Source organism: Rhinolophus sinicus, linkage group LG05 (assembly GCF_036562045.2).
Source record: "Rhinolophus sinicus isolate RSC01 linkage group LG05, ASM3656204v1, whole genome shotgun sequence".
NCBI lineage: Eukaryota > Metazoa > Chordata > Mammalia > Chiroptera > Rhinolophidae > Rhinolophus > Rhinolophus sinicus.
The window spans coordinates 70929051-70946863 of NC_133755.1; the positions used below are offsets into that span (position 1 = coordinate 70929051).

At 35.0% G+C, this 17813-nt stretch overlaps 1 protein-coding gene across 1 annotated transcript in view; it reads left to right on the plus strand.

The window, feature by feature from the left end:
• Window positions 1-17813, plus strand: part of MRPS9 (mitochondrial ribosomal protein S9) — a 57351-nt gene that overhangs the window by 26447 nt on the left and 13091 nt on the right. The window contains exon 5 of the mRNA XM_019751696.2: window positions 10318-10397. Coding sequence (XP_019607255.1) covers window positions 10318-10397 — 80 coding nt within the window. The remainder of the gene's footprint in view (window positions 1-10317; window positions 10398-17813) is intronic.

Sequence of the window (17813 nt, forward strand, 5' to 3'; positions counted from 1 at the left end):
TTCATTTTGGAAGCATATTATCACTGAATATAGATTTTTCTCCCCCTTTTTGATCTTTCATTACTGATGTGATTCCTTTGTCTCTTGTTTTACATCATTTCTGATGAGCAGTTAACCATCATTCTTGTCTGCCCCCCTGTTTTCTCTGGGTTCCTTTAAGATTTTCTCTTTCTTTTAAACCTGTAAAATGAAATCTTGGAGAAAACATCCAACAAGCTTTAAGGAAATAATATATTTACTATTTTTTAATGTAAATTGAAACCTCTTATTCGTTATGGACCAGTGGTAGTTGTCAGTTAATTTAAAAAGTATTCAGCAAGAAACCATTTCTTAAAAACACTCAAAATATAAATCTATATTTATTCATCAGTCTTTTGCTATCATCCTGCCACTGATGCATCATCAAAGTTTTGTAGTTTTGATTTTCTTACGATGGAACAAAAACTTCCTAAGAAGTCTGCATGCAGAATATTTCTGTATTATTCCTACAGATTTTTCCCCTTACCACACTGAAGTTTAACAAATTTGTTGTTTTAATAACTTGCCTGTGAGTCTAAACTATTCAACTCAGTTGTCATAGAAGCAACAACTGTCTTTTCTGTTTTCACTCATATTATGTTTTTGTAATGTTTGGTTGATGTAATCACAGAAATAAATACAGTAGTGATAAACAGGTTTAGGAATAAACACAACTGACTCTTGGTAAGCATGTAACTCAGCAGTAGAAATGTGTGGCTAGATTAGAGAATAGCCTGGTAGCCACAAATGCTCAGTGTGCAGGCAGCATTAGTCCATATGTTTGAGTCGATTAAACATAGATCGGTAAGAGAGCATGTATTTCTACAAAAATTTATTTGTTTTGCATTGATGTTTTTGCTAAATGTTGCTTGTGTTCAAAGCTAGGCATTCTGCCGTTCTACTGCTCTAGTCACTCTTTGAAATAACTTACGTTGAATCTTGTTATGAATATTTTTAGTCTTTTTGTACATATGTTCTATCTCATATTTCCTCGATTCTTAGACGTGGTTGATTATAAACTATAACATAATTTAATTAATAGCTTTTGGGGAAATAAGTGAAGATTATATTAAAACTGCACATCAATTTTAAATGTGCAGCTCAGTTTTATAGAAATAAAACTGTATGCACAAGGCACAGTAACTTACACTTACTGGCTTTTCTGTAAATGTAATAACTGTGTTTTTTTAAAGTGGCACCTCTATTTCTCAGTGTCTCAGGCTCCTCATTTATGTCTCTTCCTCACTTTGTCCTATATATCTCTAATAGTTGCATCTCTTTTTATATATCTCTTCCTCTGAGACTGTTTCTCTGTGTCATACCAGCTTCTCAGCATTAGAAGTTAATTATTACTGTTAGCTGTACTGTAACAACTGGACTTCTGTACATCCCTGCAAAATGCCCATGTGTTATGTTAGAAATATGTCAGTGTTGGTAAGATTTCCTTACTTTGCAGTTAACTATATTTAACCATATGTAAACAGTAGTTCTTCAGAATCAGCAACATATTTTTTACCACCTACCTATCCACCTACCAATTTTGCTGTACTTTGTAAATATAGGAAAAACTGATTTTTTATGTTAAAAAATGTTAGTGAATTTTAGATTTGAATAGATTATGACACTTGTAACTATCGCTTCCCTTGTTAAAAGATGAGTGCTTCCAGATTGAGTTAACATAAAAATCCTGCTTTACTATTTAAAGCAAGTGATGAAAATATTGGGAAAAACTAAGATTATATAGATGGCAGAAGCAATGAGTAGTACCTAATACTAGACAAAATGGAATTCAAGATCAGGGAATCATTCAATGAGACAACAATGCTAGTTTATATTGATAAAAGCTAGTGTGCAGTAAGTGGATCTGAGGACCATGAACCTTTTTTGTACCAAGGATTTAGCGTTGAAATGTTTAAAGCAAAAGCTGTTAACTAAGGCTCTAAAGAATTTGAATAACACAGCATGATTTTATAGCTACAGATACAAGTGCAAAGAATGCATTTGCTATGAGGATGCCAATGGACTATTAATAGAATTATGATGTAATAGGTAATAGAGAAAACCTAACAATTTCCAAAAAGTAGGTATAATATAGATTAGATTTTTCTGACTTAAAATCAATGGAACCGTAAAACTTCTGGGTTAAAAAGGAAATCAAAATTGAGATTACAAACTGTGTAGAAATATATGACAATGAAAACATTTCCTATCAAGCCGTATGGGATATGGACAGTGTGTTATCAGAGGCAAATATAATTATTAGGCATTAAGAAAAATTAGAAATAACTGAACTAGGTATTTAGTTCAAGAAGGCAGAAAAAAGAACTAAATTGACAAAATGAAGAAATTTAAAAGAAGTGGTTGGATAAATAAAACCAACTAGTTCTTTGAAAAAGCCAATGAAATTGTTTAACTTCTGGCAAGCCTGGTCAAGGAAAAAAAGAGGGAAAACATAAGACAATATTAATAATTTTATTTGGAAATTTTTTATTAAAGTATAGTTGGTAAATAATACTATATTAGGTTCAGGTGTACAATATAGTGAGTCAACATTTATATACCTTACAATGTGATCACAACACCCTAATTCTGGTAACCATCTGTCACCATGCAAAGTAATCACAATATTATTGACTGTTTTCCCCTTCACCTTTTTCACCTGTCCCTTCACTCCCCTCCTCTCTGGCAGCCATCAGTTTGTTCTTTGTTCCTATGAGTCAGTTTTTGTTTTGTTTGTTCGTTAGTTCTGATTAAAAAAAAAAAAAATTCCACGTATAACTGAAATCATGCAGTACTTGTCTTTCTCTGACATTTCATCTAGCATAATACCTTCTAGGTCCATCCATATTGCAAATGGCAGGTTTGTGTTCTTTTTATTGCTGAGTAATATTCCATGGTGTATATGTATTACATCTTCTTTATCCATTTACCTATCAATGGACACCTAGGTTGCTTTCATATCTTGGCTATTGTAAATAATGCTGCATCATTTCAAATTAGTGTTTTCATTTTCTACGGCTAAATACCCAGAGTTTTGCTGGGTCTAATGGGAGATCTATTTTTAGTTTTTTCAAGAATCTCCATACAGTTTTCCATAGTGGCTGCACCCATTTGCAGTACCACCAACAGTGTATAGGAGTTCCCTTTCTCCACATCCTCGCCAGCACTTGTTATTTGTCAACTTTTTGATAATAGCCATTCTGACAAGTGTGAGGTGGTATCATTGTGGCTTTGATTTGTGATGTTGAACGTGTTTTCATGTCTGTTGGCCATCTGTATATCTTCTTTGAAGAAATGTCTCTTCATAGTCTCTCCCCATTTTTTTGATCAGATTGTTTATTTTTTTGTTATTGAGTTGTATGAGTTCTTTATATATTTTGTATATCAACCCTTTATTGGATGTATCATTGGCAAATATCTTCTCCCACTTAGTAGGTTGTCTTTTCATTTCATTGATGGTTTCCTTCACTGTGCAGAAGCTTTTTAGTTTGAAGAATTCCCATTTGTTTATTTTTGCTTTTATTCCCTTGCCCAAGGAGACATACTCAAAAAGATATTACTAAGACTGATGTCAAATAACTTACTACCTATAAGTTTTATGATTTCAGGTCTTACATTTAAGTCTTTAATACATTTTGAGTTTATTTTTGTGTGTGGTGTAAGAGAGTGGTCCAGGTTATTTTTTTTACATGATTTGTCCAGTTTTCCCAACACGACTTGCTGGATACACTGTCATTTCTCCATTTTATATTCTTGCCTCCTTGTTATACATTAGTTGACCATATAAACAAGGGTTTATTTCTGGGCTCACTATTCTGTTCCATTGGTCTATGTGTCCATTTTTGTGCCGGTACCATACTGTTTTGATTATTTATAGCTTTGTAGAATAGTTTGAAATCAGGGACTTTGATATCTCCGACATTGTTCTTCCTTCTCAAGATTGTGTTGGCTAATTATTGTCTTTTGTGATCCCATATCAATTTTAGGATTATTGTTCTACTTCTAAGAAGAATGCCATAGATATTTTGATAGGGATTGCATTGATTCTGTAGTTTGCTTTGGGTAGTATAGACATTTTAATGATAATAATCCTTTTGATGCAGGAGCACAGTATGTCCTTATATTTACTTGTGTCTTAATTTCTTGTTCAATGTCTTACAGTTTGCAGAGCACAGATCTTTCACCTCCATTCTTTCTGATGCAATTATAAATGGGATTGTTTTCTTAATTTCTCCTACTGATCATTTGTTGTTAGTGTATAGAAACATGACGGATTCCTATATGTATATTAATTTTGTATCCTGTTCTACTTTACTGAATTCATTTATTTGTTCTAATAGTTTTGTTTTGTTTTTTTGCTTTTTTTTGGTGGAATCTTTAGGGTTCTCTATATATAGTATCATATCATCTGCAAATAGTGACAGTTTTACTTTCTTTCCAATTTGGATGCCGTTTATTTCTTTTTCTTGTCTGATTGCTGTGGCTAAGACTTCCAATACTATATTGAATAATAGTGATGAGAATAGGCATCTTTATCTTCTTACTGATCTTAGAGGAAAAGCTTTCAGCTTTTCACCATTGAGCATGATGTTAGCTGTGGGCTTGTCATATATGGTCTTTATCATTTAGAGGTTAAGTTCCTTCTATATCGTGCACTTTGTTGCGAGTTTTTATCATAAATGAATGTTGAATTTTTTCAGATGCTTTTTCTGCGTCTGTTGGATAATCATATGATTTTTCTCCTTAGATTTGTTGATGTGATAGATCACAATAATTGTTTTGTGGATTTTGAGCCATACTTGCATTCATGATATAAATCACACTAAATTGTGGTATATAATCCTTTTAATATATTGTTGAATTTGGTTTACTATATTTTGTTGAGAATTTTTACATCTGTGCTGATCAGGGATATTGGCCTGTAATTCTGGGTTTTTTGGTAGTGTCTTTGTCTGGTTTTGGTAATAGTGTAATGCTGGCCTTGGAGAATGAGTTTGAAAGCGTCCTTCTTCATTTTTTGGGGAATAGTTTGAGAAAGAGAGGTATTAATTCTTTAAATGTTTGGTAGACCACCTGTGAAGCTGTCTGGTCTTGGGCTTTTGTTGGTTGGCAGTTTTTGACTACTACTTCAATTCTATTGCTAATAATCAGTCTGTTCAGACTGTTTGTTTCTTCCTGGTTTTGTCTGGGAAGGTTGTAATTTATTTTAGAAATTTATCCATTTCTTCTAAATTGTGCAATTTGTTGGTATATAATTGTTCTTCATATTTTTTAATAATCTTTTATATTTCTGAGGGGTCAGTTGTAATCTCCTCTTTCATTTCTGGTTTTATTTGGGCTCTCTTTTATTCTTGATAAATATTGCTAGAGGTTTGTCAATTTTTTTTTGTCCTTTCAAGAAACTGGCTCTTAGTTTCACTGTTCTTTTCTGTCGTTTTTTAGCCTCTATTTCATTTATTGCCGCTTTGATCTTTATTATTTCTTTCCTTCTACTTACTTTTGTATTCGGTATCTGGTGAGAGCCTGCTTGCTGGTTCATAGACAACAGTGTCTGCCCCTGTGTCCTCTCATGGTGGAAGGGACCAGGGATCTCTCGGGGGTTCCTTTTATGAGGGCACTAATTCTATTCATGAGGGAAGAGCCTTAAGTACGTCCCAAAGGCCCCACATCCAAATACCAACACACTGAGGATTAGTTTAATATGAATTTGGGGGGGGGGACGTGGCACAGTCTATAGCAAATATGTAGTGTAAATACAGGTTAAAACAATTTGTGTTTTGGGGCAGGCTGTTAGCTCAGTTGGGTAGAGCGCGATGCTCATAACACCAGGGTTGCTGGTTCTGTCCCCACATGGGCCAGTGTGAGCTGCGCCCTCCACAACTAGATTGAAACAACTACTTGGCTTGGAGCTGATGGGTCCTGAAAAACGCACTAAAATAAAAGTTTATTTATTTTTTTTAAAAGCCATTTGTGTTCTTAAAAAGCATGCAATCTTTTATATTTTAGTAGATATATATATGTGTGTGTGTGTGTGTGTGTGTGTGTGTGTGTATGTGTGTGTGTGTATATATATATATATATATATATATATATATATATATATATATCTACACAATACACCGAGGGAGTCTAGAACAATAAACTCTAACCTGACCTCTGGTGAGGGAATTCTAATATTTAATCTTTATAAGAGGAGTGAACAAAAGCAGTGCTTAGAGGGAAATTTACAGTATCGAATGCATATATCAGAAGAGAAGAAAGATCTAAAAATCAATTATCTCTAAGTTTCTATCTTAGGAAAATAGAAAAAGAAGAGAAGATTAAACCCAAAGTAAGCAGAAGAAAATAAAAATTAGGGCAGACATCAATGAAATTGAAAACAGGAAATCAGTGGAGAAAATCAGCAAAACCAAAAGCTGGTTCTTTGAAAAGATCAATATAATCAATAAGCCCGTAGACAGGCTAACTAAAAAAAAGAGAGATGACACAAATTACTAGTATCAAAAATGAAATAAAGGACACTGCTACAGATCCCATGGACATTAAAAGGATAATGAAAGAATACTATGAACAACTCTATGCCCACAAATTTAATAACCTAGATGAAATGGACCAATTCTGTGAAGGACACAATCTGCCAAAACTCACACAAGAATAAGTAGACAATTTGAATAAGCCTCTATCTTTAAAAAAAAAATGGAGCATAATTAATAACCTAGAAGACCTTGGGTTTGGCCTGGTTTTTTAGATACAACACCAAAGGCATGCTCCATTAAAGAAAGAATTGATAAGCTGATTTTATTAAAATTAAAAATGTCTGCTCTGCAAAAGACACTGTCAAGGGAATGAAAAGACAAGCCACAGAATGGTAGAAAATATTTGGAAAAGACATATTCAATAAAGGACTGTTATCCAAAAGATAAGGGAACTCTTAAAACTCAACAATTGGAAAGCAATTCAAATATGGGCCAAAGATCTTAACAGATGTCTCACTAGAGAAGATATACAGGTGGCAAATAAGCAGATGAAAAGATGCTCCATGTCCAGGATATCCAAATTAAAGCAACAATTAGCTACCACTACACACCAATTGGAATGGCCAAAATCCAGAACATTGATAGTACCAAATTCTGGCAAGGTTGTGGAACTACAGGAATTCTTCACTGCTGTTGGGAATGCGAAATGGTACAGTCATTTTGGAAGATAGTTTGACAGTTTTTACAAAACTAAATATATTCTTACCATACGACCCAGAAACCTACACACAGTTGTTTATAGCAGCTTTATTCATGATTGTCAAAACTTGGAAGATGTCCTTTAGTTGGTGAGTGGATAATTAAACTGGTACAATGGAATATTCAGCAATAAAAAGAAAGGAGCTATCAAGCCCTGAAAAGACATGGAGGAAACTTAAATGCATATCACTAAGTGAAAGAAGCTAATCTGAAAAGGTTACTTGTATGATTCCAACTGTGTGACTTTCTGGAAAAGGCTGAACTATGGAGACAGTAGAAAGGTCAGAAGTCACCAGGGTTTGGGGGGAGGGAATAATGAACAAGCAGAGAACAGAGGACTTTTGAGACAGTGAAAATAGTCTCTGTGATACTCTAATGGTGGATACATGTCATTATACGTTTGTCCAAACCCATAAAGTGTACAACACCAAGATATAAACAATGTAAACAATGGTGTCTGGTGATGATGACCTGTAGGTTCATCAGTTGTAACAATTGCACCCCTCTAGTGGGTGGGGAGACTGATAAAGGGGAAGACTTGCATGTGTGGGGCAGGAGAATAAGGGAAATCTTTGTACCTTCCTCTTAGTTTTGCTGTGAACCCAAAACTGCTCTAAAATATAAAGTCTATTTGAAAAACAATAAAAGAATGTATTACTTGTGGAATTAAAGTTAATGTTGTAGAAAATTTAGATAACTGGGAGCAGCATCAAGAGTAACAGAAACTAAAATACAAATAAAACTTACAAAAATATGAAGGCGATTTATATAGAAAATTATAAAACTTAAAGATCATAAGTGAAAATCTAAATAGCTGAAAAGTGATTTCATGTTCCTGTAAGAAAAGATGATATTGCACAGAGCGTACTTTTAAAATTTTTAATAAATTTAATATAATTTCAATCAGTGTCCCAGTAAGACTTTTGGGAGAAACCTGTAAAGTGTATGTGAAAAAGCAAATGTGCAAAAAAGCAGCAAGAAATTTTTAAAAAGAAATAAGGATAGTGAAGAAAGCTTAGCCTACCAGGTATCACAATACAGCAAAAAGTTGATTTTAATTAAGTGACGGTAGTGGTGCAGAATAGACAGACCTGAATAGAGCATTCAGTGTCAACATTTGTTTGTTTATGCCATATTTTGTGAGTTCTAAGACTCGGTTTTCAAATTTTAACATCTTTGACAACAGGATTCATTTTACAATCAATGTAAACTATGAAGCATGCCATCAACTTTTTTTCTTTCTTTGTGTAAGGTACGTGATGAGGCATCTTATAAATCTGTGACATCTTAGATTAAGTGAAATAAGTGTATATATATAGTATATATCTAATATATAATATACACACACATACATTATAAAATCAAGTACACACACACAAACACACACATACACTCACACACACTCACATATACTCACATGAAATGAGACCCAACTCAAAAATCGCTCCAAGCTTTACATCTGCAATCATGACGTTTGTCTTTCTTCGTCACTTTCTAACTGCTGTAACAATACAGTGAAAATTAATTGCACAGTAAAGTTACAAATACTGGAAAATATGCAGGATTTCATGAAGCTTATGAAAAGGATGTTGGAGAAGTATTTAATTCATCCACAGATCATTGGCAAATAAGAATCTTGTTTTATTTTTCAAGCTAAACTCCCTAGCGGCACTCTTTTCCACCATATATTATGAAATTTTGGTTTCTGTTTTAAGTGTTTCCACTTAAAGTGGCCCGTGTGTGATGCCAGTTATTCTCAGAAGGGAAAGATAACCTACATTAATTGTACAGGCAGTGTTTCAACAGAAAAGAGTATAGTATTTAAAAACACTAATGGGTAACAACTCTTTCCTGGACAAAATACTTGGATTTCTGCCTCACAAGTATAAATTCCAGTTAGATTAAATTTCTGAACATAAAAACAAATAAAAATTGCAAAAGAAAATACAGGAAAGTAATTTTTAGGAAGCCCGAAGTCTTAAAGCATGCTTTCCCAGTGGGGGTGATGTTTCCCACAATGGGGCATAACTTGGTTCACAGGAGATGAAAAACATTTCAGCTGTTGCAATGTTGGGCCCTCCAAAGGGCCACCGTGCATATCAACAGATGTGCAGTGTATCTGTGGTATTAAAATTTTATGGAGAGGGAGGCAATTAGAGAAAAACTGTCTAAAAAGGCTTCTTAGTAGGGATAATGGAAAAAAAAAACAGTTGAGAAACACTGCCATAGAGGAAAAGTGACATATTCTACAAATACATGTGTTTTAAACTTTTTGATTATGAAAGACACAAAATTAAAAGACATGTGACAGACTGGGAAAAAAGAGTTTACAACTTATGTAATAGAGGAGTGTAATCTTTTATCTGTTAGAGTGCCTACAAATCGTTAACGGAAACAACTCAATAAAAATATAGGCAAAGGACGCGGAGTTATGTTTGGTTTATTTACTACAGAGACTCCATTTCTCAGTTTGTTTGGTGTTTATTAGATGTGAATGACCATCTGTGTTTCAAAAGGAATTACATGTGACACCTTTGGAGGGGGGGCACTTCTGGTTTAGACGTTTTAAACTCTCAGAGGTATGTCACCACGGAGTTGAAACAAATAATGTGGCATGGAGAAATCCATTGTGTTTTTCTTTGTTGTAGTTTGCCCATTTCTGATTTCCTGAATGAACTACATTATTGACTTTCCTCAGTTTTCCTTTTTAAGAATGTGAGAGGGCATTGTATTTATAGCCAAACCTAATTTTTTTGTTGTTGTTCTAACAGAATGATTTTGGCTATTTTATGTGTGCACTTAAAACAAGTTATAGAAGTTCTCATGATGAGACATGAAGGAATGTTTTATCAAATAGAAACATTGTTTTATGTTAATAGGTAGTAAATATCTTAAAAATTCACATTATGCATACTAAATATTAAAATTCTAAATATTAATGTTTTGTGTTAATTTTCAAAATTAAGCAGAATGATAAATGTTTCATAACTGCAATTAAATACAGCTATTTGATCCCTGTGTATATTTTTTGTTGTTTATTTGTTTTCATCTGGCTTTTTATTAGCAACCCAGTGGGGAGAAGATGGCCGTCCGTTTCATTTTCTCTTTTATACCGGCAAACCATCGTATTATTCACTAATGCATGTAAGTATATTACATTTATGATAAATAATAGGAACTGTAAGCTAAGTAACTATTTATAGCAGAGATTTTACTCAACTTCAGAACTTACCTAGTATGTTTCCTAATGGACAGAAAGAAGACTTCCAGAGGTAAGACAGTATGTTTGAAAGGCTTCATATTTCATTAATTCAATTTTGCCAAAGGCAAACATTATAGAATTTATAATAGAATGATTTGTCCTCAAAATGCTTTCCCTTACAAATTGAGATCCTGTGAGGAGACAGATGCTCAGCTCAGTGACAGGCACGTGTGTGCAGTCCAGGTAAGTCATGAAGCAGGAAAAGGGCTGAGTACATAGCATAACCCTGTCGGGCTGGAAGGCATTCACCTTGAGAGTCTTCCTTGCTTTTGTTATTCAGATACAAATTTTGCTTTTCATAGGCTAATGCACTGTCTGAGACTAGAGTTGGGACCCCCCCAAAAGACCTAAGAAATGATTTTATTACACTTTGGCTTCCCACTGCATTGACATGTACTGGAAATTTTTGTTTTAGAGCTGTAGTGTTTGATAGCATGCAAATTTGGGAGTTCCGTTGAGTTACTGTGGGGAAAACGTGTGGATGCATATACCTAGTTTTAAGCAACAGAACCCATTTTATTCTCAGAAGTCAAGTTTTATTTTATTCATTGTATGACTTTTTGAAGTTACAGAAATAGTCACTGGGCTTCCCCCATCCAGTCAGATTTCAGGTTGCTTGAATCTCATGCACGCATTTCCTCTGCTATTTATTGGTGTTTGTTTGCGGCCCACAAACCCAAAGGACAAAATCCCCACTTGTCAGGTACATTTATTTCTTGGGGGAAAAAAAAAGAAAACCTTCTTTTCGTTTTTTGTTAACCTTGGGCAAATGAGCTTCTTGCCCTGGCAGAAATGAAATGAATGATAAATGTAGAGTGTGTCTTTGCTGAGTAATGGAGCTGTGGCGCTGGCTTTCCACTGTGGTTGTCTCTGCACAGCCCGAGGCTGCCCGAGGACCCCTGCTGTTCATTTAAATAGGTATGTCAAATCTGCCTGCAAACGCCGCTGGTTTGATCTGTGGTAATATTTGTGAAGGTTCCATATGGACTTGAGCCCCCTGCAGTGCTAAGAAATAATGTACAACGCTTCATGGTGCAGACGCAAATTTTCTCTGAAAAGGGATGCAGCGCTGCGTTTTAGCTGTCGGAGGGGATGATGGAGCTGACGCGCTAGGCCTGTCAACTTGTTACACGGATGGGTTGCACGCAGCGGAGCTGTGGAAAATCTGTGCCTTTTAACTTTTCTACTTAATCACGGTTGTAGCATCGCCTTTAGACTGTATGCTACATTAATTCTCTTCCTGCCTTCTGCCTTTCATCCCAAGCTTCACGGAAAAAAGTAAAGCATGCAGGTCTTGTACAGGAGCCTTATCAGACAGCTGTCAACTGACAATCCATTTGCATTTGTTTGGTCTGAAAGTGAGCAACCCAAGGGCAATATATTTTGTTGCATTCCATCATAATGAAGAAATTACATATTGTAGAAGAGGCCTAACTTTATTTTTAGTTTGTGTATGTGTTTTAAAAGATATTGCAAGAAACTGGTTGGTTTCTCAGTGAATAAAACACTACTATACTCTGACTGAAAAGGCCAATTACATCCGATGAATAAATATTCTTTCTTTTTCAGTAATATAGTTTCTGTTACACATAGGAGAGTTCTTTGGGCTTTCATGTTTTAGTTAAATTTATTTTCTTGGGTGTTTTGACTCTCTAAACCGTGCGGGGTTTAGCATTTATTTTATTGCTCTTCAGAACACTTTACACATAGGAATTACAGATATTTTGGTTTAACGTGAGTATTTTAATTCAGATAATTAATAAAACCTTGTATTTCCAAAAATGTCTTATGGCATTTCAAAATAATTGTATGTATGGCAAAAAGGGATAAATGTTTTCCTAAATATATGCCAACCACCTTAGCTTCGTGTATGGCGAGTGTTGTTAATTACAACTATAATCATACCAGTCTCATTTCCTAGGCGATGCAAACCAGCAGCATCGTAGATTCGGCTTGTTACTTTAAAATAGTATGTGACTGAATATTCACTGTTCGGCTTATGAAAGTGGTTTTTTAGCGAAGCCAAGCATTGTATGTAAAGTAAAATGATAAAACTTGAAACTGCCTCATGTGTTTGCTCCTTCCTTTGTTCTGCCTTCCCTTGGTGGTGACGGGGCTGCTGTTCCATTCTCTGTGTGACAATGAGTCCACTACTGCTGTCCCATTGTGTCAAGGGAATTGGCCCCGGAAGACAGGGTTGGGCATTAAGTACTTGGAAATGAATCATTGTTACCATTTGTTTTTGTTGATATAATTTCTTCCCATTGACAGGGTGAAAGACACTGAGCCAAACTCTGTTTTTACCATGTCGTTGACCAACTATAATTGTGTGAGCCATGGCAGTCATCAACCAAGCTTTTTCACAAAAAAAAAACACCAACAAAAAACAGATTTAGAGCATCTATGCAGTTCTGCCAGGAGACCTTACTGATGTTGATTAATGTTTTTGTCTTCTATGCCAGATCTTTTCTTTTTTTATTAGTATTCCCTCACTGCCTATTAAGCTTATGTATTACATTGTAGCAACTGATAAAAGATATTACTAAGTAGTGACTTAGTAAAGCATTATACATTATCCTTAACTAGTGAACACTTTCCAGTTGGCCTATAATTAGTCTATCCGACTTTTGCAGAGAAGTGGGGAGGTTTTTGAGGGAAGATGAGGATAAGAAGGAAGAAGCAATGTATTGTTCCTGTCCAGAAATGAAGCATGGTAGGAAAGTATAAAATGAAGAAAAATATGCTGATCCATGGAGCATCTCAGACTTTGTAAATGTGTTACATTCTAAGGGTTCGTTAGCAGGTCGGTTGGAACTTCCGTTTTCCTGTGAGTACAATGATACCCGTTTTCAGCTTCCTGGGAAAGTCAATAACAGCCCATTTATTTTATATTTTAGCGAGTATGATGTACATATGTAATGAAAAAAGTATAAAACAGTACTAACAAGTAATTTCTTCAGCAGTAAAAAGTAGTTTAAGAAGAAATGAGAAACTTAAGGAGTTTCTCAGAGGATCGTTGAATATTGACAAGGGAGCTCCACGCTCGATGGTATGGGCTCGTGTCTTTTTTCACCCAAAATGGATGCTTTTCCATTTCCTTAACAGCCACTTAACCAGTAGAACTTGTATGCTTTTCAGACAGTATTTAGAGTTTCAGTTTAGGGGTTCAGGAGCAGAATGAGAAATAGAGAAAGGATAAAAGAAGTTTCCTGAAATAGCTGAGCAAACGCATAAAGGAGAGGGGGAAGAGTTTTTAAAGAGGAATGTCTGCAGTAAAGAAAATGCTATACCATCGAACAACTGAGTTGTAAATAGCCCAGGTCTAGATGAAGGACAAGGAAGGGATAGGCCAGAGGGGTGTGCCCTTTGGGGGGGCAGCCTGCCAGGGGTGCCCCTTGCCCACGGCAGCTGAAGCCTGACCAGGCCAGCCAAGCTGGTGGTGAAGGGGAGAGTGGGCTATATTCGTGAACAAGACGTTGGCAACCTGGGTAGTAGTTGTGGCTGAGTTGGTATAGATCCTTTAATTTTAAGAAAAGTATTAATTTAGTTTTAGTCACTTTGTTAATAAATATGTTTCTGAAAAATTTTAAATTTACTCACTAGAAATGAGTTGGAAATGACTTAAAACTCATTAGTGGAAGTGATCATTTCACTCTGAAGTGGGACCCCTTTCGTAAAATACGATTCATTAAATCATCTATAATGCACGTCTATAATGCAGCCTTTCCCAGAGTGCTTTCTGAGAAACACAGGTTATAAAATAATCTCCAAGAAAGGGTCTCTGAAATTAAGTTAGTTTGGGGATGCTGCATATTGTGTGGGGGGGAACTCTGATAAGGAGATCCTTATTAGTATGATGAAACCAGAGCTTGGGAAAAGCTGTAGAAAATATTGAAAACACTGTAAGTTGTCAAATATATTAAGTATTTATTGAAATTTGACATAAGGTGCACTCCCCAATCTTTAAGATAAGGTTATGCATCTCTAAAAACTGCACTGGGAATTTAGCATCATGTGAATTTTCATTTATAGTTTAGGATGAGTTTTAGAGTAAACAATGGAGTATTATGAAAGGGTTTCTATAAATTGAAGGAATTACATGCCCATTGATGAAATTTCTACCCAAAATAATAATAATAATAATGTATAAAATTAGGGAATAAGTAGGTCATGATATACTTAAACTGCTGTGCTGAATTGAAAAAAAAAAATTTTTAAACTTGAAAGAAAGCCAAGTTAATTCTAATTCTGATAACTCAGGTATAAACAGGATTCATTTGCCTTTTGAAAGAAGCTCCTGGCTTATTTAGAAATTCTCCAGTTTGTTTTAAATGACTTAAGTGACCTTCCTTGTTCGTGTTCATGGAGCATGAGAAGAGCAGCCCCAGGAGAAACGTGTGGCTTCATTAGGGGAACATTCCAGACTCCATAAAACACACGTCCTGGGGACTGAGTCACAGAATTCTTACTTCGTTTACATCTTGCTCGTAACCTTGTGGTGAATATTTAAAACTCTTGATATATCGCTCATATGTTAAAAAATGGAATCAAAATAGTGACCCTTCTCACAGTGAGGTGTTGTGAAATAACTACTTTACAACTATGTAAAGTGCTTATTTTTAGAAAGCTACAGACTAGTGCTGACATATCTGCATGCTGTTTTAAGACTTTTCTTGACAGCAGGAGTTAATTCAGTAATTAATTCAGCAGTAGAAATAGCTGTTCCAGAAGTACCTTTAATATACATTTTCCTCACATAGGAATAATTACCATTGTATATCTTGCATGTTCTAAATGTAACAATTAGGAAAATTATTTTTTAAAAGCTGATTCAACTTACTGCCTCTGTTGTTTTAATCAGATTACTTCTTTATAATGGTATAATTGTTATTATAGTATATGGTGGAGCTTTAATTTGAGTAGTAAAAATAAATGGTGTCTGAGTTACAAGCGCTTTTATGTAATTACTCCTGGGTGTGCACTTTCACAGAGTACTTTTCTATATGACCTATATATGAGACTTTCTGTTTTTATGTTGACTAACATTATATGATGTATTAACTATATAGTATATTGTATTTACAAAGAGATAGCAAGGATCTACAACAGAAGTATCACTTGGAACTTTAGATAAATAGCAGAAACCCTGATAGATGGATTATATTTACATTTATTTCACTTGATTTTGTATATGCCAATAGCCAGAAGATTGAGAAGATTGTTATGTAGGAAATTGATTTTCTGTGATTCTTTTATTTAAAAAAAAACATATTTTAAGTCAGTTATTTTTCTGTTATTGAATGAACTAGTATCTAAGATGTTAATAACTATTAGTATGTTATTGTGTATTCGCATATCAAAATACAGTTGCCTTTTCCTATACCACTCTCCCAAGAGATGTTATTTGTTTACCCTTCCTAAAATTGGAATTTCCACATGATTAATATAACCAAAACAGATTTTAGAAAACTACAATCAGATTTTTAGACCAAAAATCATATTGCCCACACTCTTGGAAGGGTTTAGTTTAAGCACTTCTTTTCTGCAACCTGAGCATCTGGTATTTTCAAATTAGGCACCTTCTAAATTTGACTCATACATTATGGAAATCTGATGACACGAGGGGTGGATAGGCTTGCTTTGATTTTATGAAATATTAATCATAGCTGTGATTAATGATTCAGCATTTCACATCTGGGTTATTCCTGTCATATTTGAAAATTATACCATTAAATACAGTATATAAACTTAGTGTAGGTGGGTCATACTAATTCTCTAGTGTCCCTTAAAAATTAAGCGGAAACTTAACAATATAACAGAAGCTACCACTGATAATCTGTGATGTTGACAGTTCCTGGCATATTTTATACCCTCAAGGATTCTTGGATGTAAATTAGTACACATCTCTTCAGGGAGTTGAAGCTATAGAATCTACTTTGCAGGGAACTGTTGTTTCTGAGAAACCACGATAGAATCTCAAGAGTGGTTTTATTGTGTAGAAGAGAAAAAAAATAGAAATGATACACCAATAAAATCATTTCTCAATTATTTGACTCTTGAATGCCATCCCTCATCCCTGCTGTCATTTCTTGACCATAAGTATAGGTCAGGCACTGTGCTAAGTAGTTTACATATATTTTATTTAAAGAAGTGTATGGGGTGGCTTAATGAGCATTATGTAATTTGGTGGATTACAGTCATCAAAGTGTAAACATTTGTCATAAATAAATAGAATTTGCCATGTTTGGAATTTGACATGTACTATTCATGGGTTGTTTCCTCATATTCCACATTTTTTCTGATTATGTTACTTGCACTATTGATAAAATAATATGGAGCTAAATATAACACTGGATGATAATAGCATAGTAAAAGAAAATTTTAAGAAAAATACAGACATAAAGTAAACATTGCCCAACAGTCACTGGAAAATGATGGTGAATTTAGCAGCCCAGAGTTTGACTTGAAACTTAACTATGAAGCAGGTGAGTTACTTTTATTTTAGTTGCCTTGGTTATTCCAGACAATTAAGTAGACCCTTATAAGCAGGGGAGGGTATCCTATTACGGTTGTTGGTATTCTCTTGGGTTCATATTTTCTTGGCTAGATTTGAGGTATACATCGTCTCTGACTTACGCTCTCAGAAGTTGAAGACTCTGGAGCAGACCAGCTGAGAACTTGGCATTGTCCTGTCCCTAGGGTCCCCAGATGTAGCATTCTGGCTGGAGTCCTGCCTGCCGATGGGCCCGTGCTGGGTGCACAGAGATGCTGTTTGCACTGTGTCTGCACCCACTTACACAAGTGGGGTAGGAATCAGTGTGTGGGATCTTTTCCTTTATTTTACCTGTTCAAAGCACTTGAGAATTGCTTTCTAGAAAGAGGTGCATAGAAATTTCTCTCATATATTGTTCAGTTGGGGTCACAACCCACTATCTGAGCCTTTCGCAATGAGTGAAAAATACCCTGACCAGAAAAATAAAATGAAGCTTACCAATTCTTGGAAGACAAACTGTAAAGTTTTATTTTGAGTGCAATAGCAGGTATGTGTTCTATATGTGGGTGGTTCACATCAGTTCTTGCTTTCCTTAGGGTGGAGAGTTGTTTGTTTTAAACTGTCAGGTCCATTCTTCTGCTGCTACAGCTGCTGGATTTGTGCTTCAGATATGGCTGTAGGGATAGTTATCCTTTATATGGACACTAGAATGGAATTAACTGAATCTGTCCCTTTGCTATCGTGATGAACAAGGCTCTCCATAGTTCCACCACATAGATCCAAACTTTAGTGCACATCGTTAACA